The following is a 23046-nucleotide window of genomic DNA, read 5'->3' as shown; positions in this document are numbered from 1 at the left end:
CCTCCCAGGCTGCCACGTGGTCAGAGAGGGTATTGGTTTTTCATGTGTCATATTCTGTTAGGGAGACAGGAGGAGCTGGATCTCAACAGGTACCATCACATGTGTGCTACATGTATTAGGGGTCTGTGAATGACAACAAAAACAAGGTTCTGTGGTTACAAAGTTTGAAAACCACTAGATGCCAAGATTTCCAAAGTCTCTTCTGTTTGACTAATACACACCCAAACAAGGGGATGAACTACTTACTAAGGCTGATCACTCCTTAACCAGGTTCGAGGCAATGTTCCAGCTTTGGACAATTTAAGAGCTGAAAATAACTAAGACTTCCCTGGCCTTGAGAACTGGGAGAACAGCTGAGTCTTGAACAAGCTAAACTGGGAAAGGGCAAAGGTAATCTTGGAGGAATCCCATACAAGTCTTCACACTGAAGACAGCAAATCTAAGTTTAAAATTGGCTGCTTTCCATTCCAGGGCACTGTCAGCTTGAGAATGATGGTGTATGCACCAATAGGAATTCACTTTCTGGATTACATCCTCAGTCTGGATGAGCAGGTATCGACATTCAAACATTACTTTGTTCCAGACTTAAGCAAATATCAAGGTACTTACTCATTCTGTAATTTAAGTTCAAAGTAGACTGACACTACTGACTTTATGCTTCTTTCTACAAGAAACTTTTTTTTTTTTTTTTTGGTGATGATGGGGATTGAGACTAGGGCCTTGTGCATGTCAGGGAAGCACTCCACTGCTGAGCCACCTCCCCAACCCAAGAAACTCATTTTCCTAAGGCAAGACATACTTTCATAATTGTAGCTAATTAGGTCAATGAGACCTACTAGGCCGACTAACCTCATAATGTGGTTTGCACAGAATAGAATTAGGCAGAAATAACAGAATGGTCAAAGGTGACATTAGACAATGAAAGCCTGGGCTCAGGAATAAAAGTTCCAATTTCACAGACTTCTCAACTATAATGACTAGAGAAGACTTAGCAGTTTAGGACAAATTCCTGTTCTGCTACTTGCTGGGTGTGAATTGGGTAAATTATTTACTCTCCAAACCATTCCTAATCTATAGATAAACAATCTGTAGATCTACCAGTTCCATTGGTTGCTGCAAAATCAGAAGTGAGATATAGCAGGAAAAGTGTTTGGCATAAGCTGGGCGTGTTGGCACACATTTGCAATCCCAGCCATTTTAGAGGCTGAGGCAGGAGGATCACAAATTCAAGATCAGCTTTGGCAATTTAGCGAGACCCTGTCTCAAAATACAAAATAAAAAGGTCTGGGGATGGTAATCCCCAGTACCGAAATAAAAATAAATAAATAAATGAAAGAAATTAACAGCTACCTGTGTTGAAACCCCCCTTGATTTCTTCACTCCTTATGGGACTGGTCACATATACCTTAGGAATGTTTTTACTCAACCCTCCTAACCCGTCCTCTGTTTACTGGGAGTCCACTTTAATTTTAACCAAATTACCAGACCTGAACATTCAGCAGTATTCTAGATTCTGGTTTCCGTAATTGCCAGAAACTTTTATTTAAACAATAGCAGCATAAAAACAAAAATTAAAAAACTTATAAGGGGTTGGGGTTGTGGCTCAGCAGTAGAGCACTCATGAGGCCCTGGGTTGGATCCTCAGCACCACATAAAAATAAATAAAATAAAGGTATTATGTCCAACTACAACTGAAAAATAAATATTAAAAAAAAAAAACTTCATAAGCTCCAACTTGTATCCCAGGTCTCCCATACCTAATTAGTAAGGTCTCAATTTCTTCCCTTGGCACGTAAGAACATTCACAACCTGAATTAAAAAGCCTTTTTCTCAGTTCCTCACAATTAAGCCTCCAACCTAAAATTTGCTTCTCTAACATGTTGGGGGTCTTTCAAACCTTCACAAAGCTCTTCCCTTAGTCTAGAACAAATTACTTTCTTCTCTACCTTGCAAAATCCTATTCAATTTCCAAGGTTTAGCTAAATTTGCCTTTTTATTTATTTATCTATATATATATATATATATTTAAATATTTATTTATTTATTTTAGTTCTTGGCGGACACAACATCCTTGTTTGTATGTGGTGCTGAGAATCGAACCCGGGCCGCATGCATGCCAGGCGAGCGCGCTACCGCTTGAGCCACATCCCCAGCCCTATGCATATATTTTTATTGGTGCCTTATAATTATGCATAATAGTGGTATTCACTGTTACAGATTCATATATGTGCACTGATCTCAGAAACTTTTACTTAGGGATTTAAATTTTTTAAATTTGTTTTATTTAGTTATGACAGAAAGACAGAATGCATTTATGCACTTTGATATATCATAAACAGATGGGATATAATTTCTCATTTTTCTGAGTGTACATGTTGCAGAATCATATTGGTCATGTAGTCACATATATACATAAAGTAATAATGTCTGTTTCATTCTACTATCTTCTTATCCTCACATCCCCTCCCCTCTCATCACGTCCCCCTAGCTAATCTAAGGTAACCCTATTCTTCCCAATAACCGCACCCCCCCCCCAACAATTTATTGTGAATTAGCATCCGCACAGTAGAGAAAACATTCAGCCTTTGGTTTTGTGGTATTGGCTTATTTCTCTTAGCATATTCTCCAACTCCAACCATTTACTGGCATAATTTCACTCTTCTTTAAAGCTGAGTAATATTCCATTGAGTATATACATTTTCTTTATCCATTCATCTATTGAAGGACACCTAGCTTGGTTCCACAGTCTAGCTATTTTGAATTGAGCTGCTATATTGACATGGTTGTATTACTGTAGTACGCTGATTTTAAGTCCTTTGGGTATAAACCAAGGAGATGGATAGCTGGGTCAACTGGTGGTTCCATTCTGTTTTCTGAGTACTCTCCATTCTGCTTTCCATAGTGGTTGCACCAATTTGCAGTTCCATCAGCAATGTATGAATGTTATCTTTTTTATCACATACTCGCCAATATTTATTGTTGCCTATATTCTTGATGATTGCCATTCTGACAGGAGTGAGATGAAATCTTAGATTTGATTTGTATTTCCCTAATTGCTAGAGATGTTGAACACTTTTTCATATATTTGTTAGTCAATTGTATTTCTTCTTCTGGGAAGTGTCCAAGTTCCTTATCTCATTTATTTTTTTGGTGTTAGTTTTTTGAGTTCTTTATATATCCTAGAGATTAGTGCTTTATCGCGGAGGTGCATGTGGTGAAGATTTTCTCCCAGTCTATAGGCTCTCTCCTGTTATTGTTTTCTTTGCTGAGAAGCAGCTTTTTAAAATTTGCTTTTTTAAATGAAGCCTACCCAGCCGGGCGTGGTGGCACACGACAGGAGGATCACAAGTTCAAAGCCAGCCTCAGCAAAAGTGAGGCTCTAAGCAACTCAGTGAGATACTGTCTTTAAATAAAATACAAAATAGGGTAAGGTAACATTACCCTATTTTGTATTTTATTTAGTGTCTGAGCACCCCGAGTTCAATCCCCAGTACCAAACCAAACAACAAAAAATAAAGCCTACCCAATTTCTCATAAAAAATAAATATATATTTTTTTCCTTCTTGGTATTGGGGATTGAACCCAGGGATACTTTACCACTGAGCAACATCCCCAGTATTTTAATTTTTGTCTTGAGACAGGGTTTCAGTAAGTTGCTAAGGCTGGCCTCAAACTTGCGATCTTCTTGCCTCAGCCTTCCAAGTTGCTGGGATTATAGGCATGTACCACTATGTCCACAACCTAAACTGTTTTTTCCTTCCTCAGGCTCCATGTATCATTTAATCTTTAAATACAGCATTCTATCTATGCCTGCCTTTCCCAACATACATTTTTTTGAAAAAATATATATTTTTTAGTGGTAATTGTACCTAATACCTTTGCTTTATTTATTTTTAATGTGGTGCTGAGGATTGAACCCAGTGCCTTGCACATGCTTGTCGAGTGCTCTACCAATAAGCCACAACCAGAGCCCCAGACATACATTCTTAATTTAAATGTTTTTCTATTTGCTCCATTATTATTACTCAGAGTAATTGTGGTAATAACATATTTGAAAAGTGCTCTGTGAAATATTATAAGGCAATATGCCCTTACTTTTCCAGCTCAAGGTATGAATATTTTGATCAAGTCTGGGCATTAAGGATAACCAGCTTGTATTACAGCTTTAAAAAGAATGGGTGGTCCCTGAGCAGTCCATTCAAGTAAGTATCACACATAATGAGAAACCACAAGATGTATTCCAGTTAAGAGTATCTGTAAAAACTTTTACTTTTTGTGTAACTTTTAATACAAGCATCTGAAGTCTTAGACATTAAAGTTGATCCTCTTAGGAACAAAATATGGCACGAGTTCCAGAAACAAGGAAAAAAAATATATTTTTGCATTTAGGCTTTTCAGTCACTATGCAATGATTATCGATTCGCCAAAGACAGTAACAGATAACAGAGAAAAGGAATTATGAGAAACATCTTTTATTTCTTCTAAAGAGGTGAAAATAAGTAAGATTTCTTATATTTCTCACTCGTAACTCTTAAAAATGCAATTTCTCTTTTCAAAGCACATGCCATCTTTAAAAAAAAAATCTTAGCAATATACATTTGCACTCAAAGAAAAACATGCAGCGCCATTGTCTTCTGACAAAATCTGCATTAAAACCCCGCGGGACTTTCTGCAAATATGTTCCCCCTTTATTTAGGAACTCCAAATCACAAACATTCAGTGCAATATTTATTGTTTCTTATTTCCGTAGGAAACACAGGACCAATGATGTCTTCTGACTATAACTGTTTCCTGATGGTTGAGCAACAGTTTCCCTCTGCTTTATTTTATAAAGTATTCTCTTTAACTGATGTAAGGTACAACTAGAATTCAGTAAAACTTGAGAATCCAGGTGGAGGATGGAGGAGAAATACTTAAGGTCTACCCTGTGCCATAAACTTAGGGAAAAAATTTACACAGAACAAAACAAACAAAACCAAAAAAACAAAACAAAACAAAAACAAAACCCTTAGATTTTATCAATGCACCCTTTAAAAAAGTTTTTTTTTTTTTTTTTAAATTTCTGAAAGCAGCTTAATGTGAATCAAAAGCAGTTCCTGAGTAACTGCAGTAAACAGTCTTTAAATACATATATATGTACACATATATATGTACATACATATACATATATATTTGCAACTTAGCTCATTTTGGTTCTGCCTTAATTTACCTCCCCAGAGTTTAGCTCAATCACAGTCCCTTCCTTCCTTTCAGTTCCCAATGTGCAAATATAATGGAATCTGCTCTGGGAGTTGGCATGGTGCAGACGTTTCTTGTTATTCCTTGTGTTCATCTGCATGTCTGACAGGCCAGGTTTCCAGAGACACTGCAGGTCACAGTTTTTTCAATCTCACAAAACCTGTGAATTCCATGGACCTCACGTCTTCTTCATCAAGCGCCGTGACTGCCACGAGTGTAGCTTGTTGTAGGCTGTCTGAAGCATCTCTTCTATGTGACTTACCAACTGAAAGACACAGCAAGACACTTAACCACAACTAGGCAAAGTCAGGGGTAGTTAATGCTCCCAACTCAAATCTGGCACAGACTTTCTAGAGTATTGTCCTAGCTGATCAGTACTTCCATAATCAACGAGGGATGTGCAAGCCCTCTGCAAAGGTATTAACAGAGAGATTTTGTTGTTTTTGTGGTTTTGGGGACTGAACCCTGGGCCTCACACATGCTAGGCAATCACTCTACCATTGAGCTACACCTGGAGCCTATCTGACACATTCCGTAGGGAAAAGTAAGGGAGATGGTATGGTACAATGCAGAGGCCAGAATGACCTGTCTTGTCTCTGTTGTGATGTCTGCCCTGTCATTAACCAAAGAAAAGATATTGCGCAAATTTTAACTGTGCTCTAAGTTGGTGATTTCTGGTTTTAAGACACTGGTCTGTTGACCAAGGCCAGGATGGTTGTATCAACATTATCTTTTACAGAATATATGAAAAATGCCTTACTCTCTTTTGCAGTGTTTGGGATCAAACAGAGGACCTCATACTTGCTGAACAGGAACTTTATCAGTAAGTTACATTCTCAGCCCCCAGGAATTTGAATTTTAAAAGCCCCTGCAGTTAATTCTATTGCACAATTTTGTGAAGCCTTTTTTTTTTTTTTTTTAAAAAAAACAAAACAAAACAAAACTGTTTTTAAGGGTCTTTTCAGTTTCAACATTTCAGGACTGCAATGTAGAATAGTAGGTTACAGAAAACTTAAATGGTTTAAATGCTTCAAATAATGTATAACATCACATCTTAGGTTAGGACTGTAGATCTGAGTGAAAAATTTTGCTCTCATCATATGTGTTAACTAGATGTTAGCCAGATCACACTGACTGAGACAGAATGAATTGGAATATTTCATTAGAAGTGTACAGGGTTTATGTGGTTGGAAGTTAAATCTGTAAGTCAATTCTGGGAGGATGGGGATGGAGGCAGGGAGGTCCTAAAATACTTTTAGTGTTTCAATGATTTAGATCTGAGAGCTATAAAACTAAAACAAAAACTTAGGCTGGGGATATAGCTCAGTGGTAGAGTACTTTATACACAAGGCCCTGGTTTCAATACACAGAATACTTCCCATCAATCCCCCTCGTTTGACACACCTATTATGATTATTATGATTGGCAAGGTTATGGTATCTGGCTGTCTGGAAACTATAAAAATCAGTTATTCTACTTGATAGGGAACAATACCAATTTGAAGAACACCATATCCTTCTGTAAGGCTACACATATTCTCAGAACCCCTTTCAATATAGCGCTCCAAACAATTATAATCAACTAAGAAGGCACAAGACTTCAAACCTTATTTGCAATGCTTGGCCTACTGTTGAGAGACATTCCCAACTTCTTTTATGATTATAAATATGCAATTTTTATATTTTGAGAAAATGCTCTTAGAATGCTTAAGGAATAAACACTTGGAAAAAGTCTTAAATAATAAAGATTTTTCAGTTTTTAATTTATTTTTTTTCTTTTTGTGGTACTGGGGATTGAAAGAGTTGTGCTCTATCACTGAGCTATCTTTTTATTTTTTGATATGGGGTCTCCTTAAGTTGCTGAGGGTGGCCTTGAACTTACAACCTTCCTGCATTAGCCTACTGAGTTGCTGGGATTACAGGGCATGTGCCATCATGCCCAGCTCATTAACCAAAGAAACAATAATGTGCAAGTTTTAACTGGGCTGCCCTATCTTGAAAACCGTTTTACAAGCTTTCAGTTGTAAGCTTTTCAGCTACAGAAAAGAACGAAGTAGGGGCTGGGGATGTGGCTCAAGTGGTGGCGCGCTCGCCTGGCATGCGTGCGGCCCGGGTTCGATCCTCAGCACCACATACAAAACAAAGATGTTGTGTCCGCCGGAAAAAAAAAAAACTAAAAAATAAATAATATTCTTTCTCTCTCTTAAAAAAAAAAAAAAAAAAAAAAAGAGAACGAAGTATCTGCTTATTTACATCAAAGAAAGCACACTTACTACAAAGAGAAAGAAAATTAGGCCAAAATCAGATAGGAGCCTTACATTTGTGCTTAATACTGTCTTCAAATTTTTTCTTGGAATGGGCAGAGCTTTGTAACTTGGAATCATTCCAAATTACTTTTCATTTTCACTACCTAAAAAAGATAAGAAACAAACTCCCTTTCTGATTCTCTAGTTTTTTAATTTTATTTTTAAAAAATAGTTCGTTTTAGTTGTAGCTGGACCCAATACCTTTATCTTATTTTTATGTGGTGCTGAGGATCGAACCCAGTACCCTACACGTGCTAGGTGCGCTCTACTGCTGAGCCACAACCCCTAGTTATTGAAATACTAGGTGTTGTGTTTGTATATATTATTCTTCACAAGTCATCTCCAGAAAGAATTGTATACTACACATAAATTATGTTGTGTGGTTGAAATCTGGTCTTTTAAAAACAATGCTAAGGGCTGGGTATAGCCTTTCATCTACATAAGGCCCTGCATTCAATCCGAAGCACTGCAAAAACAAACAAACAAACAAACAAAAGACAATCCTAAAAATCCCCGGCACAAAGTGACATTTTCACTTATTCATTTTACCTGCTATAAACAATCAGAACTGTTCAGTTTATTGGTACTAATTCTGCCTTTCCTTATGTTGCTAGGCTTGTGTGTGCTTGTTTTTCCAAATTAGTAATATACATTTTTTAGGAATATATACATATGTATACACATTTATACAAATGTATAAAGTAAAATATGGAGAGGTCATAATTCACCATGCATTTTTAACAATCATTTCTCCATGTTTTACTTTATACACTCAGAATATCTGAATGATGGTAATATCTCAGTACATTTCCTGATTGGTGAGTATATGTATTTTATATAATCTTGTGAATGAATGACATTTTACAACTAAAAAACAGTACACTAAGCAACAGAAAAGAACAAAGTATCTGCTTATTTATAGCAAAGAAAGCTCATTAGTTTACTACAAAGAGAAAGAAAATTAGGCCAAAATCAGATTGGTGCCTTACATTTGTGCTTAAATACTGTCTTCGAATTTTTTCTTGGAATGGGCAGAGCTTTGTAACTTGGAATCGTTCCAAATTACTTTTCATTTTCACTACCTAAAAAGATAAGAAAACAATGAATTACAAAGAAATCTTGAAAGAACATAAAAATATATCAATTATATCCTACTACTTACTCACGGTCATCTTTGATATTTTGGTTCATAATTCATAGTCTTCTAGATATTTTGCTTTTGTGTGTAAATGTATAAAAAAATGCACATGCTCTTACAAAATTTGACTTGGCTTAATGTGAATCTTTGAGTCAGTAAATACTCATCTAAGTCACTATTTTAAATAGATGTATAATATTTCTTTTTTTTAAAAAAATATTTATTTATATTTTTAGTTATCGGCAGACACAACATCTTTGTTGGTATGTGGTGCTGAGGATCGAACCCGGGCCGCACACATGCCAGACAAGCGCGCTACCGCTTGAGCCACATCCCCAGCCCCATGTGTAATATTTCAATGTGTGAACCTACCAGATGTTTCTCTTTTTGGTACCAGGGATTGAACCCAGGGGCACTTAACAGGTGAGCCACATCCCCACCCTATTTAATTCTAATTAATTAATTTGGTATCAGGTATTGAACCCTGGGGTGATTAAATCTGAGCCACATCCCCAACCCTTTTTATATTTTATTTTGAGACAGGGTTTTGCTAAATTGCTGAGGCTGGCTTTGAACACACAATCCTCCTGTGTCAGCGTCCTGAGCCACTGGGATTACAGGCATGGGCCAGTGCCTGGTTATACCAGGTGTTTCTTTAACCAATCTCCTTCTGGTAGATATTTAGGCCATTTCCAGTTTTTCTTTCTTACTAACAGAGAAACATTTCTGTGGTTAAATATTTATACACGTTATTATTTCCACAGGTTAAATTTCTAAATGTTGAGTCAAAGAACTTATGGAAGTGGGAAAAAAAGGTCCCTTCTCTTAGCAAGTAGGCTAACAATGATCATTTTATTCTTCTGCAAATTAGTGGGTGAAAAAAAAACTTTCATTGTTGCTTTATTTTAGTATTAGTGAATCTGGAAATTTCCTAAGTTCACTGGCTGTCTGCAATTTTTAGTGAGTTGCCTCTGCTGCGTCTTCTTTTTTATTTTTTAAAAAAGTTTTTTTTTTTCTTTTTTCCATTTTTTAAAAATAGAGGTTGAATGGGCACTTTACCATTAAACTATCATCCCTAGCCTTCTTATTTTTTACTATGAGACAGGATTTCCCTAAATTGCTCAGGCTGGCCTCAAATTTGCAGTTCTCCTGCCTCAGTCTTCTGAGTACCTAGGGTTACAGATGTGATTATCCTGGACTGCCTATTGTTCTCCACCCCCACCACTCAGCACTAGGGTCCAAGTATGCTAAGCAAACATGCTATTACTGAGCTATACCTCCACCCCTTGCCTGTTCTTTTTACTGAGATATTTATCTTTTTCATTTTCTGATTTTTGTTTTTTTTGGTGCTGGGGACTGAACTCAGGGCCTCCAGCAGGCTAGAAGTACATGCTCTACCACTGAACTGTACTCCCAACTTCTTATCCTTAACAAATGTTTAAAGAGCAAACTATATAAGGAAAGCTATTATTAAAGCTATAAATATTTTCTCGTTTGTCAACTGTCCTTTACTTGACTAAAAGGATTTTGGTGTTAAATACTTAATGCTGGTTTGGGGATGTAGCTCAGTGACAGAGCACTTGCCTAGCATGTGTGAAGCACTGGATTCAATTCCCAGTACAGAAAGGGGGAAAAAAAAGGCTATATTTGTTGTTAGTTCTCATTTTGGATTTTACTATCAATGAAAATGTATCAAATAAGTAATTTTACACATATTATTTGTTTTGGGCCACTGTTCTTCCATTATTTATTATGGCATGGAGTTATGTTTAAGTTTAAAATTATATGATCATAAATATAGAACTGATCTAGATCTGAGATTCCTAATCTACGAAATGGGTAAAACCAAAAATATAAAGACACAGTGAGGAATAAATCACATAACATATGCAAAATAATTTTACCACCGTCTGGCAAATGGTAAATAATAAAATTTTCCAATTTCAAAATAGTATCTCATGAATTCACTACATAATAACTAGCTATGTTTAAAATTGATTCCAACCTTTTCTTCTAGGAATGGTGTATTAACAGGAAAACAGGACCAAAAATGCCGCAGAAGTTCTCCAACAGCCACATACAAATGTTTCAATTCAGACTGAATATCATTTGGCACCATCTCTGCAAGAGAAGGAAGAGGTCCACAGGACAAAAGTTATTTTCACACATGTATAGTCTTTGAAAAAATGATCACTCAAGGCAATAGTGGTGTGTAGTTCAGTGGCAGAGAACAAGCTTAGCATGCATGAGGCACTAGATTCACTTCCCAGTACCACACACCAATCAGCAAAGATCCCAGAAGTGTCCCAGTGAAAAAACAATTAACTTTAGCACTCCCCTGGTCTTGTTCTTTAGAGCTTATTTAAGCAAAGGTATAGCAAAAAGTGGCCCAGCACATACGGTTTATGGCTTGCTGTGTCCCTCCCTGCATAAGTGCTCCTCCAGGTGACAGTGCTGTGATGGTACTACTAGCAGCACTACTTGAGAGAACCTGAAAGAAAGGAGACATAGAAACTGATTTTCTGTCTTTTTGCCGAATTAACATTTCCATTTTATACCAGAAGGTCAAGTGTTTATTTCTATAAAATTCAGCAGCTAGAGAAAATTATTTCCCTTGAGGCCAGAAATGGTTTGTGTAGAAACAGAAAAACCTGTTTTCTAGAAATACAGTTTTCCCTTATTAGTAGTTTTATTTTCCCTGGTTTTATTTACCTGTAGTCAACTATGGGATGAAAATATTAAATGGAAAACCAGTAATAACTTTAGTTTTATATTGTGCACAGTTCCGAGCAACATAATGAAATCTTGCTCTGTATAGCCTAAAACGTGAATCATCCAGTACATCCTTGCTGTATATACTATCTGCCTGTTATTAATTAGTAGCCATCTAGGTTACCAGACCTACTGTTGCGGAACTTTTGGACTTGTCTAACTGCTATTTTACTTAATAATGGCCCCACATGCAAAAATAGTAATGTTTGCAATTTAGACATGCCAAAAGAGAAGTCAGAAAATGCTTCCTTTAAATGACAAGGTGAAAGTTCTGGATTTATGGAAAAATATATATATACTGAGATTACTAAGATCTATGATAAAAACAAATCTATGAATTATGAAGGAAAAAAATTCACGCTAGTTTTGCTTCTATACCTCAAGCTGCAAAACTTATGACCACAGTGTTTGGTAAGTGCTTAGTTAAGATAGAAAAAGCATTATATTAAAGGCACTATGCACAACTTCTGGAATCCACTGGGGGACTTGGAAGGCATCCTGTGGCTAAGGAGGAACTACTGTAATTGGCAAGTCCATAGGAACTAGAAACTCACTAGCTTTTGCCTAGTTAAGCCCTTTCAGAAGCACTAATTCAATTCAACTCTTTACCATTGTAGGTAAAATTGAGTTTATGGAAAGCAAACAGGTCAAGTAAAACATTCAAAGGAGTATGGGAATGCAGCTTGATGGTAGAGAGCATACCTGCTATGCATGAGGCTCTCCATCATCAGAACAAAACAAAACCGGGGCCTGCCCCCCAAATATGTTAACATGTATCCTTGATAAGTGCTGGAGGTGGGGATGGGGAAGAAAGATAATAGAAAATTTATCATTTGTTTTTAATTTTCTTTCTTTTTTACATTGGTGAGGATAGAACTTAGGGCTTCGCAAATGCTTGGCAAGTGTTCTACCCCTGAGCTACATCCCTAACCCCTTTTTATTTTGAAAAAAGTGAATAAACAAAGCCAAGGGGGAGAAAATATATTCCCCATGGTGTCAGTATTAACATTTAGGGACATAATTAATCTATTATTCAATGAGTGCCTAACAAGTGCCAGTGACTGTGGCTCTAGGAAAGAACAAATCATTTGTGGAAAAACTCAAATCAGGGTTTCTGTGTCTAAAATTTTGCAATGGAGTTTTTACATGTAGAAATCCATGTGTATGGATTAGATTAAAAAATACAAGATGTATTAATTACAAAAGGAAAAAAAATTGGTGGAGAAACCAGCAGATACTACCTTAAATGATCAGAGTTAATATTATAAGGTTGCTCAGTGGTAGAACATTTGCCTAGCACAAGTGAGGCACTGGGTTTGATACTCAGCAGCATAAATAAAAAAATAAATGTTTATCACAAATTATATATATATATATATATATATATAAAATAAAAGTTAGAACATGTGAATTCTGATATGATGCACTGAGGACACAACATCATTTCTGTAGTATTAGCGTCAAAAAATGTGTATCATGAAGAAACATTAGAGAAACTTAAATTGAGGATATCCCACAAAATACTGGCCTATACTCCTTAAATGTCAAGGTCATGAAAGACAAGGAAGACTGAAAAACTGTTCCAACTTAAAGTTGAGATTAAAGAGACAAGAGAACCAAATATACCTCATGAACCAGGTTTGGCTGCTAGATCAAAATAAAATAAAAAAACAAATAAAATAACTCTAGTGATATAATTGGTGTGATTTTATTATTATTATTATTTTTTTGGTGGACACAACATCTTTATTTTTTTATTTTTTATGTGGTGCTGAGGATCGAACCCAGCGCCCCACGCATGCCAGGCGAGCGCGTTATTGCTTGAGCCATATCCCCAGTCCATTTTTATTAAGACCTGTTAGGACAGATAATAATAGTTTATCAATGTTTATCTATTTATTTAGCAATGCTGGGGACTGAACCCAGGACCTTGTGCATGGTAGTAGGCAAGTGTTCTACCACTGAGTTATATCCTCAGCCAACAATGTTAACTATTAATTCTATAACTGTACTGTGTTATTTAAAACAATGGCTTGGCTTTTTGGAAACATACATTGAAACACCTAGCAGTAAAGGGAGATTACATTGTTAATTTACTTTAAAAAAATCCACAATAGGTCTATACTAGATGCCTTAGTGCCTTCGAAAACAGAAAAGTCAATTCCTCTCTGTACATGTCAAAGACTGCTTTACAGAAGCAATAAAATCTGAGCTGATTCTTAAACAAACACTATTAGTTTCTATGGGGCAGAACCAAGTCTTTGGGCATTCTAAGATGATATAAAGCATAAGGAAAAGCACAGGAAGCACGATGATGTGATCAAAAGAGTCTGGATATTTTAGAGTGATAAAGAACTCAAGTTGTGTGTAGAGGGAGTGAAGACTGGCTGAAGATGGAATTGGAGAAGTGGGTTAGGGCCAAAGTACAAAGGATCTTTTTTTTTTTTTTTTTTTTTTTTTTTAAAGAGAGAGTGAGAGAGGAGAGACAGAGAGAGAGAGAGAGAGAGAGAGAGAATCCCTTAATATTCATTCTCCAGCTCTCGGCAGACACAACATCTTTATTTGTATGCGGTGCCGAGAATCGAACCCAGGCCATACGCATGCCAGGCGAGCACGCAAGCCAGGCAAGCAGGCTATCACTTGAGCCACATCCCCAGCCCCACAAAGGATCTTTTAAAAGAATTATTAACATATTAATGGTACAAATTAATGGGATTCACTGTGATATTTTATTCATCCACCCTTTTACCCTCACTCCTTTCCCACCCACTAGTGCCTAGTAATTACTCTTCTAATTTTTAACAAAAAGAATTTATAGTAATGTTGAGGAAAATACATAGTTTTCCTAAACCAAATTGACAGAATCAAGAAATACTGAAAGAACTGATAGAACTTGCCAGTTAACTGTAAGTGTGAAGGGTGAGAAAAATGAAGACATAATGATCTCTATTTTACATATTTTGAGTTTGAGGTCATGTAGACTATCCAGAGAATGAAGCTCAAAAATAATTTGGCAATTTCCCTAATAAAACCGACCGAGTATGTGGAAATAAAAACTTAGCAATCACAAAATTCATTGTTTTTCATTACCTTCAGTTGCTTCCTAAATATGCCAAATACCTTTTCTCTACCTCCTTTTTTTTTTTTAAAAAAATTATTTTTCAGGGATAGGTCTCTAAACCCAATTAAAATATTAGTTATATACTTCAAGCTGGCTGTGCTCATAAATCGAGGAAGTAAGTATGGGAACTACACAATATAAGTCACCTACCTGAGTTAATTTGGGTGTGTAAGCTTCCATTTCTTGTCTAATACTTTGAAAAGAATTAATAATGTCCTGACTCGTTGCATACTGTAGTGACTGAATTGGAGTTGGACCATGATAATACCTGAAGATAGCACAGAAGAAGAAACCAGTCATACATAGTAAAAGTACTCTATTTCTGTCTTTCAACCCCCACTCCCCAGCCCCGGCCCTGCCTTTTTGGGTAGCAGGGATTGAACTCAAGGGCACTCGGCCACTGAGCCACATCCTCAGCCCTATTTTGTATTTTAGTTAGAGACAGGATCTCACTTTGGTTCCTCTTGCCTGAGCCTCCCAAATAGCTGGGATTACAGGTGTATGCCACTGTACCAGGCAACAGAGTAAATTTAAAGACTAAAAAGATACTATACTTTAATGGTAATAAACTGACTTACTTACCTATCTGACTTCTTGAGGTTTAGTGCAATCGTTTTTATGGAATTATTTTTTCCCAAGTCTTCATATTCAATGGATTCTTGTAACTTCGCCTATAATTATTAACAAAGTCTTTTTTACTTTGTTAATAAGTTTCTTTCTTTTTTTTTTTTGAGGGTGGTGTGGGGGGATTACCGGGAATTGCACTCAGGGGCACTCAACCACTGAGCCACATCCCCAGCCCTATTTTGTATTTTATTTAGAGACAGGGTCTCCATGAGTTGCTTAGTGACTTGCTTTTGCTCAGGCTGGCTTTGAATTTTCGATCTTCTTGTCTCAGCCTCCTGAGCTACTAGGATTACAGGCTTGCGCCACTGTGTCCAGCAGTAACCTTCTCTTACACAAGTAATGAACATGACTGAAAAGATAAAACCGTGTGGAAGGTAAAAAAATGAAATCATCCGATATGAACTTTACTTCCTAGTGATTACTGTCTTATAAATGGTTGAACCAATTTCTGATCAATCAATTACAAAAAGTACCTATTTTTCTACACTCTGATGGTACTAAGTATTAAAAATTTTTAATTTTTGCCAATCTGGCATATGAAGGTGGTCTTTTATCATGTTTCCCCCAAATGAATTATCTAGTCATACTTTGCAAACTGAAAATAGCAAACACTCTGCCACTGAGCCCCAGCCCAAACCCCAATTATTATTCTTTAAAATTTTATTCTTTAGTGCTAGGGATTGAACCCAATAACTCATGCATGCTGTGCAAGCACTCTACCACTGACCTATTAATACTTTTAAAGTCAATAATGGTTGTATCAATCTCCACTGTATTGGATGTATTACAAATGTTAGGATGTTGTTACTGTCTCACTGTAACGAATATATCTAAATCTTTGCACACATCATTTCCTTAAAAAAAAAAGTCCAGAGTGAAATTGAGAGCATAAAGTTTAAAAAAAATTTTACATACTGCCTGATTGCTCTCTCTCTTTTTGGTACCAGGGATTGAACCCAGGGGCACTTAACCACTAAGCCACATCCCCAGCACTTGTTTAAATTTTTACTTTGAAAAAATAAAACTTGCCTGGGGCCTTGCAAAATTTCTGAGGCTGGCTTTAAACATGTAATCCTTTTGCCTGTCTCCTAAGTTTCTGGGACTACAGACATGTGCCACTCTGCCTGGCACCCGATTGCTCTCTTAAGAAAGCTTTATATAATTTATTTTTATAATTAGGGCTTAAAAAACACAGAGAGAGTAGCTTAATGAAGTTGCAGAAAAGAAATAAGTAGCCAACTCTTTCCATAGTCCCCATACTCCCAAATGACTTCTTGAATATTTAATGAGAAGACATTTCCAGCTCTAAAATGCTAGGTTTAACAGGAAGGCCAATTCACTTTTTAAAATCCTATGTGTGAACTTTTTAAAATTTAAATTTCCTTTGTTGAATACTCTTTCCAGGTAAATAGAATAAAATGTACACATTAAATAGAGTATTTGTATTTATGGAAAGGGAATAAAACCTCAATAAAAATAGTAATAGATTTGACTCAAGGAAAAGTTGGCTACAGAGCCAAAGCTGAGGAGCTTTAAAATGTTCCACGCTCAAAGGCAAACAATGTCTTGATCAGAGAAAGTCATATGTAATAAGCAACATGAAGTACTCCTCCCAGATACTTTATATCTGGAGAAACCCAATCCCTAAGTGGCCCCAATTTTTTGTCCGTACCCTTTTGACTGCTGGCTGAAAGCTGTCTGCATCTCCAGAATTTCGATCCATGCTGCTCGGCTCACCATTTTGTTCATTTTGTGCTTCTCTTAAAACAAAGGGGAAAAACATTAATGTAAAAAAATATAAGTAGAAATATCTACCACAAACTGGATATCCTGAGAAGCCCAGTAAGTGCACCTTTGAAGGTATACTTAACTGTTTCCTGAGACCTGCTGCCAGAACCATGGCACTGTGATGGTTAAACCTCTTGATGATGGCAGCATTACTATTCTCCTTGATGGATTTAGAATTGGAAGTAGATGGCACAGAGGAAATGCCATAGCCCTATGAAAAACAATTTAGTATATTAAAAATCAAAATAAGATTCTGATCTCATCTAATAGGAAAAAGACAAGCTTAGTCGAAAAATGTGCTGGATTATAGAATAATGCATTCTCATGAACTTTAAATAGCCACAGGTAAACATTAAAAAATAAGTGACATTACACACATAGAAAATATCATTAACTCCTTTTAGCTTTTTACAAAACCCCCTCTTAATCTTCAACTCTGCATTTTTTTCTGAAGATGCTGGGGATGGAATCCAGGCCTTCAATCCAGTTAGGAAAATGCTCTACCACTGAGCTATATATCAAAAGCCTTTGTATTTTTTTTAAAAAGCAATTCTTGCTGGGCATGGTGGCATATGCCTGTAATCCCAGTAACTCGTGAAGCAGAGACAGGAGAATTGCAAGTTTGAGGTCAGCCTCATCAACTTAATAAGACCGTAAGCAACTTAGTGAGACCCTGTTTCAAAATACAAAATTAAAAGGGTCGGGGATGTGGCTCAGTGGCAAAGCACCCTTGGGTTCAATCCCTGGTACCCCTGTCCAAAAACACAAAAGATAATTTTTTTTTCTTTTTTTGGGGGATACTGGGAACTGAACTCAGGGGCACTTGACCACTAAGCATCATCCCCAGCCCTATTTTGTATGTTATTTAGAGACAGGGTCTCAATGAGCTGCTTAATGCCTCGCTTTTGCTAAGGCTGGCTTTGAACTTGCGATCCTCCTGCCTCAGTCTCCCGAGCTGCTGGGATTACAGGCATGTACCAGCGTGTATGGCTCAAGAATTTTTGATATAGTTAAATAGTAAATGAAGTAACACAACAGAATGAGAGAAAAACACAGACTATGAAGTCAGACAGAAATTTAAATTCTGGCTTTATGGGCTGGGGTTGTGGCTCAGTGGTAGAGCGCGCGCCTAGCACATGAAAAGCCCTAGGTTCGATCCTCAGCACCACATATGAATAAATAAAATAAAGCTATTGTGTCCAACTAAGATATTTGTATATATAAATAAAATTCTGGCTTTATTAATTTTCCCAGACATTATTCTAGGTAGAGTAACCAACTTTTCTAAGCTCTATAAAATGTGATATTGAAGAATTACATAATATTTTCAAAAAATGATTGAATACATGTCATATGCTAGGTCTTGATAATTAGACATCTGTTCTAAGGTCACTTGTTTAGTTAGACTTTCCCTAACTAAAGTAGCTCTCCACAAACCAGTCATTCCATCATATTGTCCTTTTTCTCCCTTTCTTCCTTCCCTTCCCTTCTTTCTTAGTACTGCGGACTGAAACCAGGGGTGCTTTCCCACTCATCTTTGTTCCTAGCAAAGGGGTCCCACCAAGTTGCTTAGGGCCTAAAATTCATGATTCTTCTGCTGAGTCGTTGGGATTACAGGCACTGTGCCTGTTTTCTTCATAACATTTGTAATATTTTTTTTAAAAAATCTTATTTTCCGTCATACCTGCCAGTCACTCTTTGTAGAATGTATGTTCCATGAGGCTGACTTTATTTTTGTTTACTGGGCTATCTCCAGCACATGGCATATATGAAGAATTTAGTAATTATTTGATAAACTAGTAAGACCATGTGCCACAGGAACTTAAATACTAGTTAGCAGGAAGTTGGGCTATAAGCAAGTATATGTGGGTAAGAGTTACCTACGAGAGAGGAAGTGGTTAATCTTATGGAGAAGAGCTTTGAAAAAAGCTTCAAGAAGCACCATAGGATAAACAGGTGCTTGCTACACAGACATGGGTGGTGGCAACATTTTGCAGAAACAAAGCCGCCTAAACAAAAATATAAAAGAAAAGTAATATATATTATGTCATGAGTTTATATGTAATTCAGTATACCTATAATGAAAGGTGAGTCAAGAATTGCTGAGACATAAGGCTAAAGAAATGCATGCCCAGTGGGTTGAGGATATAGCTCAGTTGGTAGAGTGCTTGCCTTGCATGCACAAGACCCTGAGTTCAATCCCCAGCACTACAAAAAAGTCTGTTTAGGGACTGGTAGTGCAGCTCAGTGGCAGAACACATGCCTAGTATGCACAAAGCTCTGGGTTCCATACAAGCACTGCAAAAAAAAAAAAAACAAAACAAAAAACAAGAAATGCATGCTCAGTATGCACAAGGCCCTACATTCAATCAACCCCCAACAATTAACAGGAAAAAGAAAAATGTTCCAGAGAGATAATAGAAGGCTTCCTATGTGATTTCTGCATTGATTCAATAATTACTATGTTCTTCATATATACCATTTGTGTCAGCTTCATGGAACATACTCTATTGAGAAAACGACTAGTAGTTATCAAGCAAAATAAGATGCTTTTTGGAAGTAACAAATTAACAGGAATAAAACAGAGAGGTAACATGATAGAATGAATTGGGGAGAGTTACTTTAGATAGGGTGACATTAGAACAGATGGGTAAAAAATAGTTAGGGGAAGAGCAGGCAAAAAACCAGTAAGTGTAAAGGGTCCAGAGACGGAGAAAACTTGGTGTGGAACCAAAATGAGGTCATTGTATCTGGGGCTTGAGTGAGTGGCAGAGGCCAAAGCTGAGGTAGAAGTAGATAGGGGCCAAATGAAGCAGAGCCTTATGGGAGGGCTCTGTGTGTGTGTGTGTGTGTGTAGGGATTAACTGGGAATTGAACCCAGAGGAACTCTACCATTGAATTTCACCCCTAGCACTTTATATTTCTTATTCTGGGTCTTGCTACGTTACTAAGACTTGAGATCGTACTTCTTCAGCTTCTCAAGTTGCTGGAATTACAGGTGGGTGTCACTATGCCTGACTAGGAGTTCTGATTTTTATTCTAAGTTCAATAAGAAGGCATTGAAGAGCTTCACACCAGGAGAGCACCAAGATCTGATTTATACCTCTTCCTACTAGAGGAGAATGGACTATATGGGCCAAAAGTACAAACAGGACGATTCAATAGAAAACTAAACAAGCAATCAAACCAGAGGACCTGCTGATGAACTGAATAGTTTGATGTGAACCAAGGGGAGGAATCAAAGACACTCCCAGGTTTTTTTTGTTTTCTTCCTTGGCCTGAGCAAATGTTAATAATGGTTTTTACTGGGATACGGAAAAGCCAGAAGAAATAAAGTTTATCAGGATGGGAATCACAAGTTCCATTTTGGACATGGTAAGATAAAATGTATGTAAAATATAAAAGTGGAGATATCAGGCAGGTAACTTTATATAAGATTTTGGTGCTTTTCAGTTAGATCAGGGATACTTGGGATTTGTCATTATGTAATTAGTATTTAAAGCAATGAAACAGAATTTGTTCAGAAAGAGGCTTGATAATATCCTATGACAGTTAAAACAATTATAAGTTGATAGAGGGGTTGGGCTTGTGGCTCAGCAGTAGAGTACTCGCCTAGCGCGTGTGAGGCCCTGGGTTCGATCCTCAGCACCACTTAAAAATAAATAAAATAAAGATACTTAAAGGAAAAATAGAATCAATGATTGTTTCTATTAAAGAGATTGGTTAGGGGCTGGGGATATAGCTCAGCGGCAGAGTGCCTGCCTGGCATGAGTTCCTGAGTTCAAATCCCCAGAACCACAAAAAAAAAAAAAAAAAATTGGTTATGCAGATGTTGAAATAGCCATACCAATACAACAGAATACTCTGAAGGCATTTAAAAATGTGGACAATAATAAAAATAACACCCATTTCTTATTGAGCACTTACCACATACCAGTTCTATTAACTTTTACTGGGAGTGGGTAGATTCTGGAGACTGAACCCAGGGTTAAAGCTTGTACTCTACCACTAAGCCACACTCTTAGCTCCTTCTTTTAACTCTTAAAATGATCCTATAAGGCCAGTACAATTAGTTTCATTTTATTGAAAAAAGCAAAAAACCAAAAATAATTGAATTCAGAAATGTTAAAAAATATCAGCATTAAGTTAAGTAGTTTGGTTTTAAAGCCTATGTTTTTGTTTTTTTTTTTTTTTAACAACTATGGTATTAACATGGATAATTAGAGAGGTAAAAAAGTTACGAAGTGCATGTACAAAATGCAATTATTTTTATTAACAACCTGCATCTTTAAAGCTCAGGATGAATCAAAGCGGGATATGTTTGTAATATGCTGAAATTCACCAAGGAAATAACTGAGTTTGGAGAACTACCAAGAAAAATGATTGAATATCAAGGAAATGACTCACGTGAGCACCAAAGATTATTTTCTGTTAATGTGAAATCAGATTGTAGCACAAAATTTTAACACTGTTTTTCCTTAACTGGGTACATGTACTAAAATAAAGGGAAAAGTTAGAAAGGAGAAAATAAAGGGATGTGTGTCAGTATGTTTATGTAGTCAGCAGAAAATAAGGCAGAAGAATAATAAGAAAGAAAAACAGAATTACGGGAATAACTGAAGAAGGCAAGTTCTTGGGCCAGAGATGGAGACAGATGGAATTAACACTAGATCAGAAAGGAATAGTTTCTTTCTCTGTGAATGGACAAATCTGTACACTTGGACTCATGATATTGAGGTAGGTAACTTACACTTAATGGTCTAATTGTTGGAATAGATTAGGGTGGGGTAAGGGACATCAGAATACTCAAGGCTAGGCAGATAGCAGGCAATCAATCAACAAATGTTTGTTATAATATCTTCCAGTCTACTAACATTTATCCACATTTCTTTAGATTAAATGTTAACTACGGGCTGGGATGTAGCTCAGTGATAGTGTGCTTGCCTATAGGGCTTGAGGCTCTGGGATGGATCCTTAGCATCACAAAAACAAGTAAACACGAGAAGAAAAAAAAAAGTTAGCCACTAAGGTAGAATGCTGAACTTATCATATTAAGCCCTGATGATTACCTGGATAAGTAATCATCATGGAAAAGCTAAAAAATTGTTTCTAAAAAGTTTTAGCAACTCATACAGGGATTTCAGTTCTTCAAGGTAATTTTAATGGCAAACAATACTACTGAAAAGCCCCCCACCCCACTTTTTAAAGGTGCTGAGGATCAAAAACCCAGGGTCTCAAGAGTGCTAAAACATACTTTTCAAAAACCATTTCAGATAACAGTATTTTCCTTCTTTTACAATACCATAAGTGGAATATTTATGGGAGGGAACATGGGAGGAATGGAGAAACTTTAGATAGGGCAAAGGGGAGGGAAGGGAAGGGAGGGGGTAAGGGGGTAGGAAAGATGGTGGAATGAGTTAGACATTTACCCTAAGTACATGTATGAAAACATGAATGGTGTGAAAATACTTTGTGTACAGTTAACTTGAAAAACTGTGCTCTATATGTGTACTATGAAATGAACTGCATTCTGTCATCATGTATAAAAAATTAGAATAAATAATTTAATTAAAAAATAAGTGGAATATCTACACTTACGCAATTTAAAAACTATGAAAATGTTAGGGTTAGGAAAATACTGCTTTCTAACTCCTTTTATTGTTTCTTACCTCATCTAATGGTTTATCTTCCAAAGCTGTTAAATCGAGTAGTGGGTTTTTCACTCCTAATGAAACCATTGTTTTTAAACCTAGAAAACAAATGAAATACAAAGTTCAAAGTTTACCCTTCAGATATTAAAAAAACAAAAACAAACAAACAAAAAAAACACCATTCATAGTTTTAATAACTAGAGTGGAAAGCTAAATACTAGAATGTATCAGGGATAAACAGTTACCTTTTTCATCTATTTTGGCACATTCTGCAAAGAGATCCTTTGACCCTGTATTCAGCCGGTCCCTATGGAAATAATGAGACTGGAAAAAACGTGTCCAGAATTCCTTTTCTGTCATGTTATGGGGAACATTTTCTGCATATTTCATTTTTACTGTGGGGGAG

The 23046-nt window shown here is 36.6% G+C and overlaps 1 protein-coding gene across 1 annotated transcript in view; it reads right to left on the bottom strand.

Moving 5' to 3' along the window:
• Positions 1-4456: 4456 nt before the first annotated feature.
• The window catches only part of Gtf2h1 (general transcription factor IIH subunit 1), a 35884-nt gene continuing 17294 nt past the window's right edge, over positions 4457-23046 (bottom strand). Inside the window, exons 6-15 of the mRNA XM_076846971.2 lie at positions 22886-23035; positions 22659-22738; positions 17073-17200; positions 16874-16961; positions 15157-15245; positions 14725-14842; positions 11082-11172; positions 10687-10802; positions 8533-8625; positions 4457-5503 (exon numbers count right to left, since the gene is read on the bottom strand). Of these exons, the coding sequence (XP_076703086.1) occupies positions 5417-5503; positions 8533-8625; positions 10687-10802; positions 11082-11172; positions 14725-14842; positions 15157-15245; positions 16874-16961; positions 17073-17200; positions 22659-22738; positions 22886-23035 (1040 nt within the window). The 3' untranslated portion in view covers positions 4457-5416. The remainder of the gene's footprint in view (positions 5504-8532; positions 8626-10686; positions 10803-11081; positions 11173-14724; positions 14843-15156; positions 15246-16873; positions 16962-17072; positions 17201-22658; positions 22739-22885; positions 23036-23046) is intronic.

Source organism: Callospermophilus lateralis, chromosome 2 (assembly GCF_048772815.1).
Source record: "Callospermophilus lateralis isolate mCalLat2 chromosome 2, mCalLat2.hap1, whole genome shotgun sequence".
Taxonomy (NCBI): Eukaryota; Metazoa; Chordata; class Mammalia; order Rodentia; family Sciuridae; genus Callospermophilus; species Callospermophilus lateralis.
Note: the sequence above shows the minus strand (reverse complement) of the source record. Positions and strands in the feature narration are given on the sequence as shown.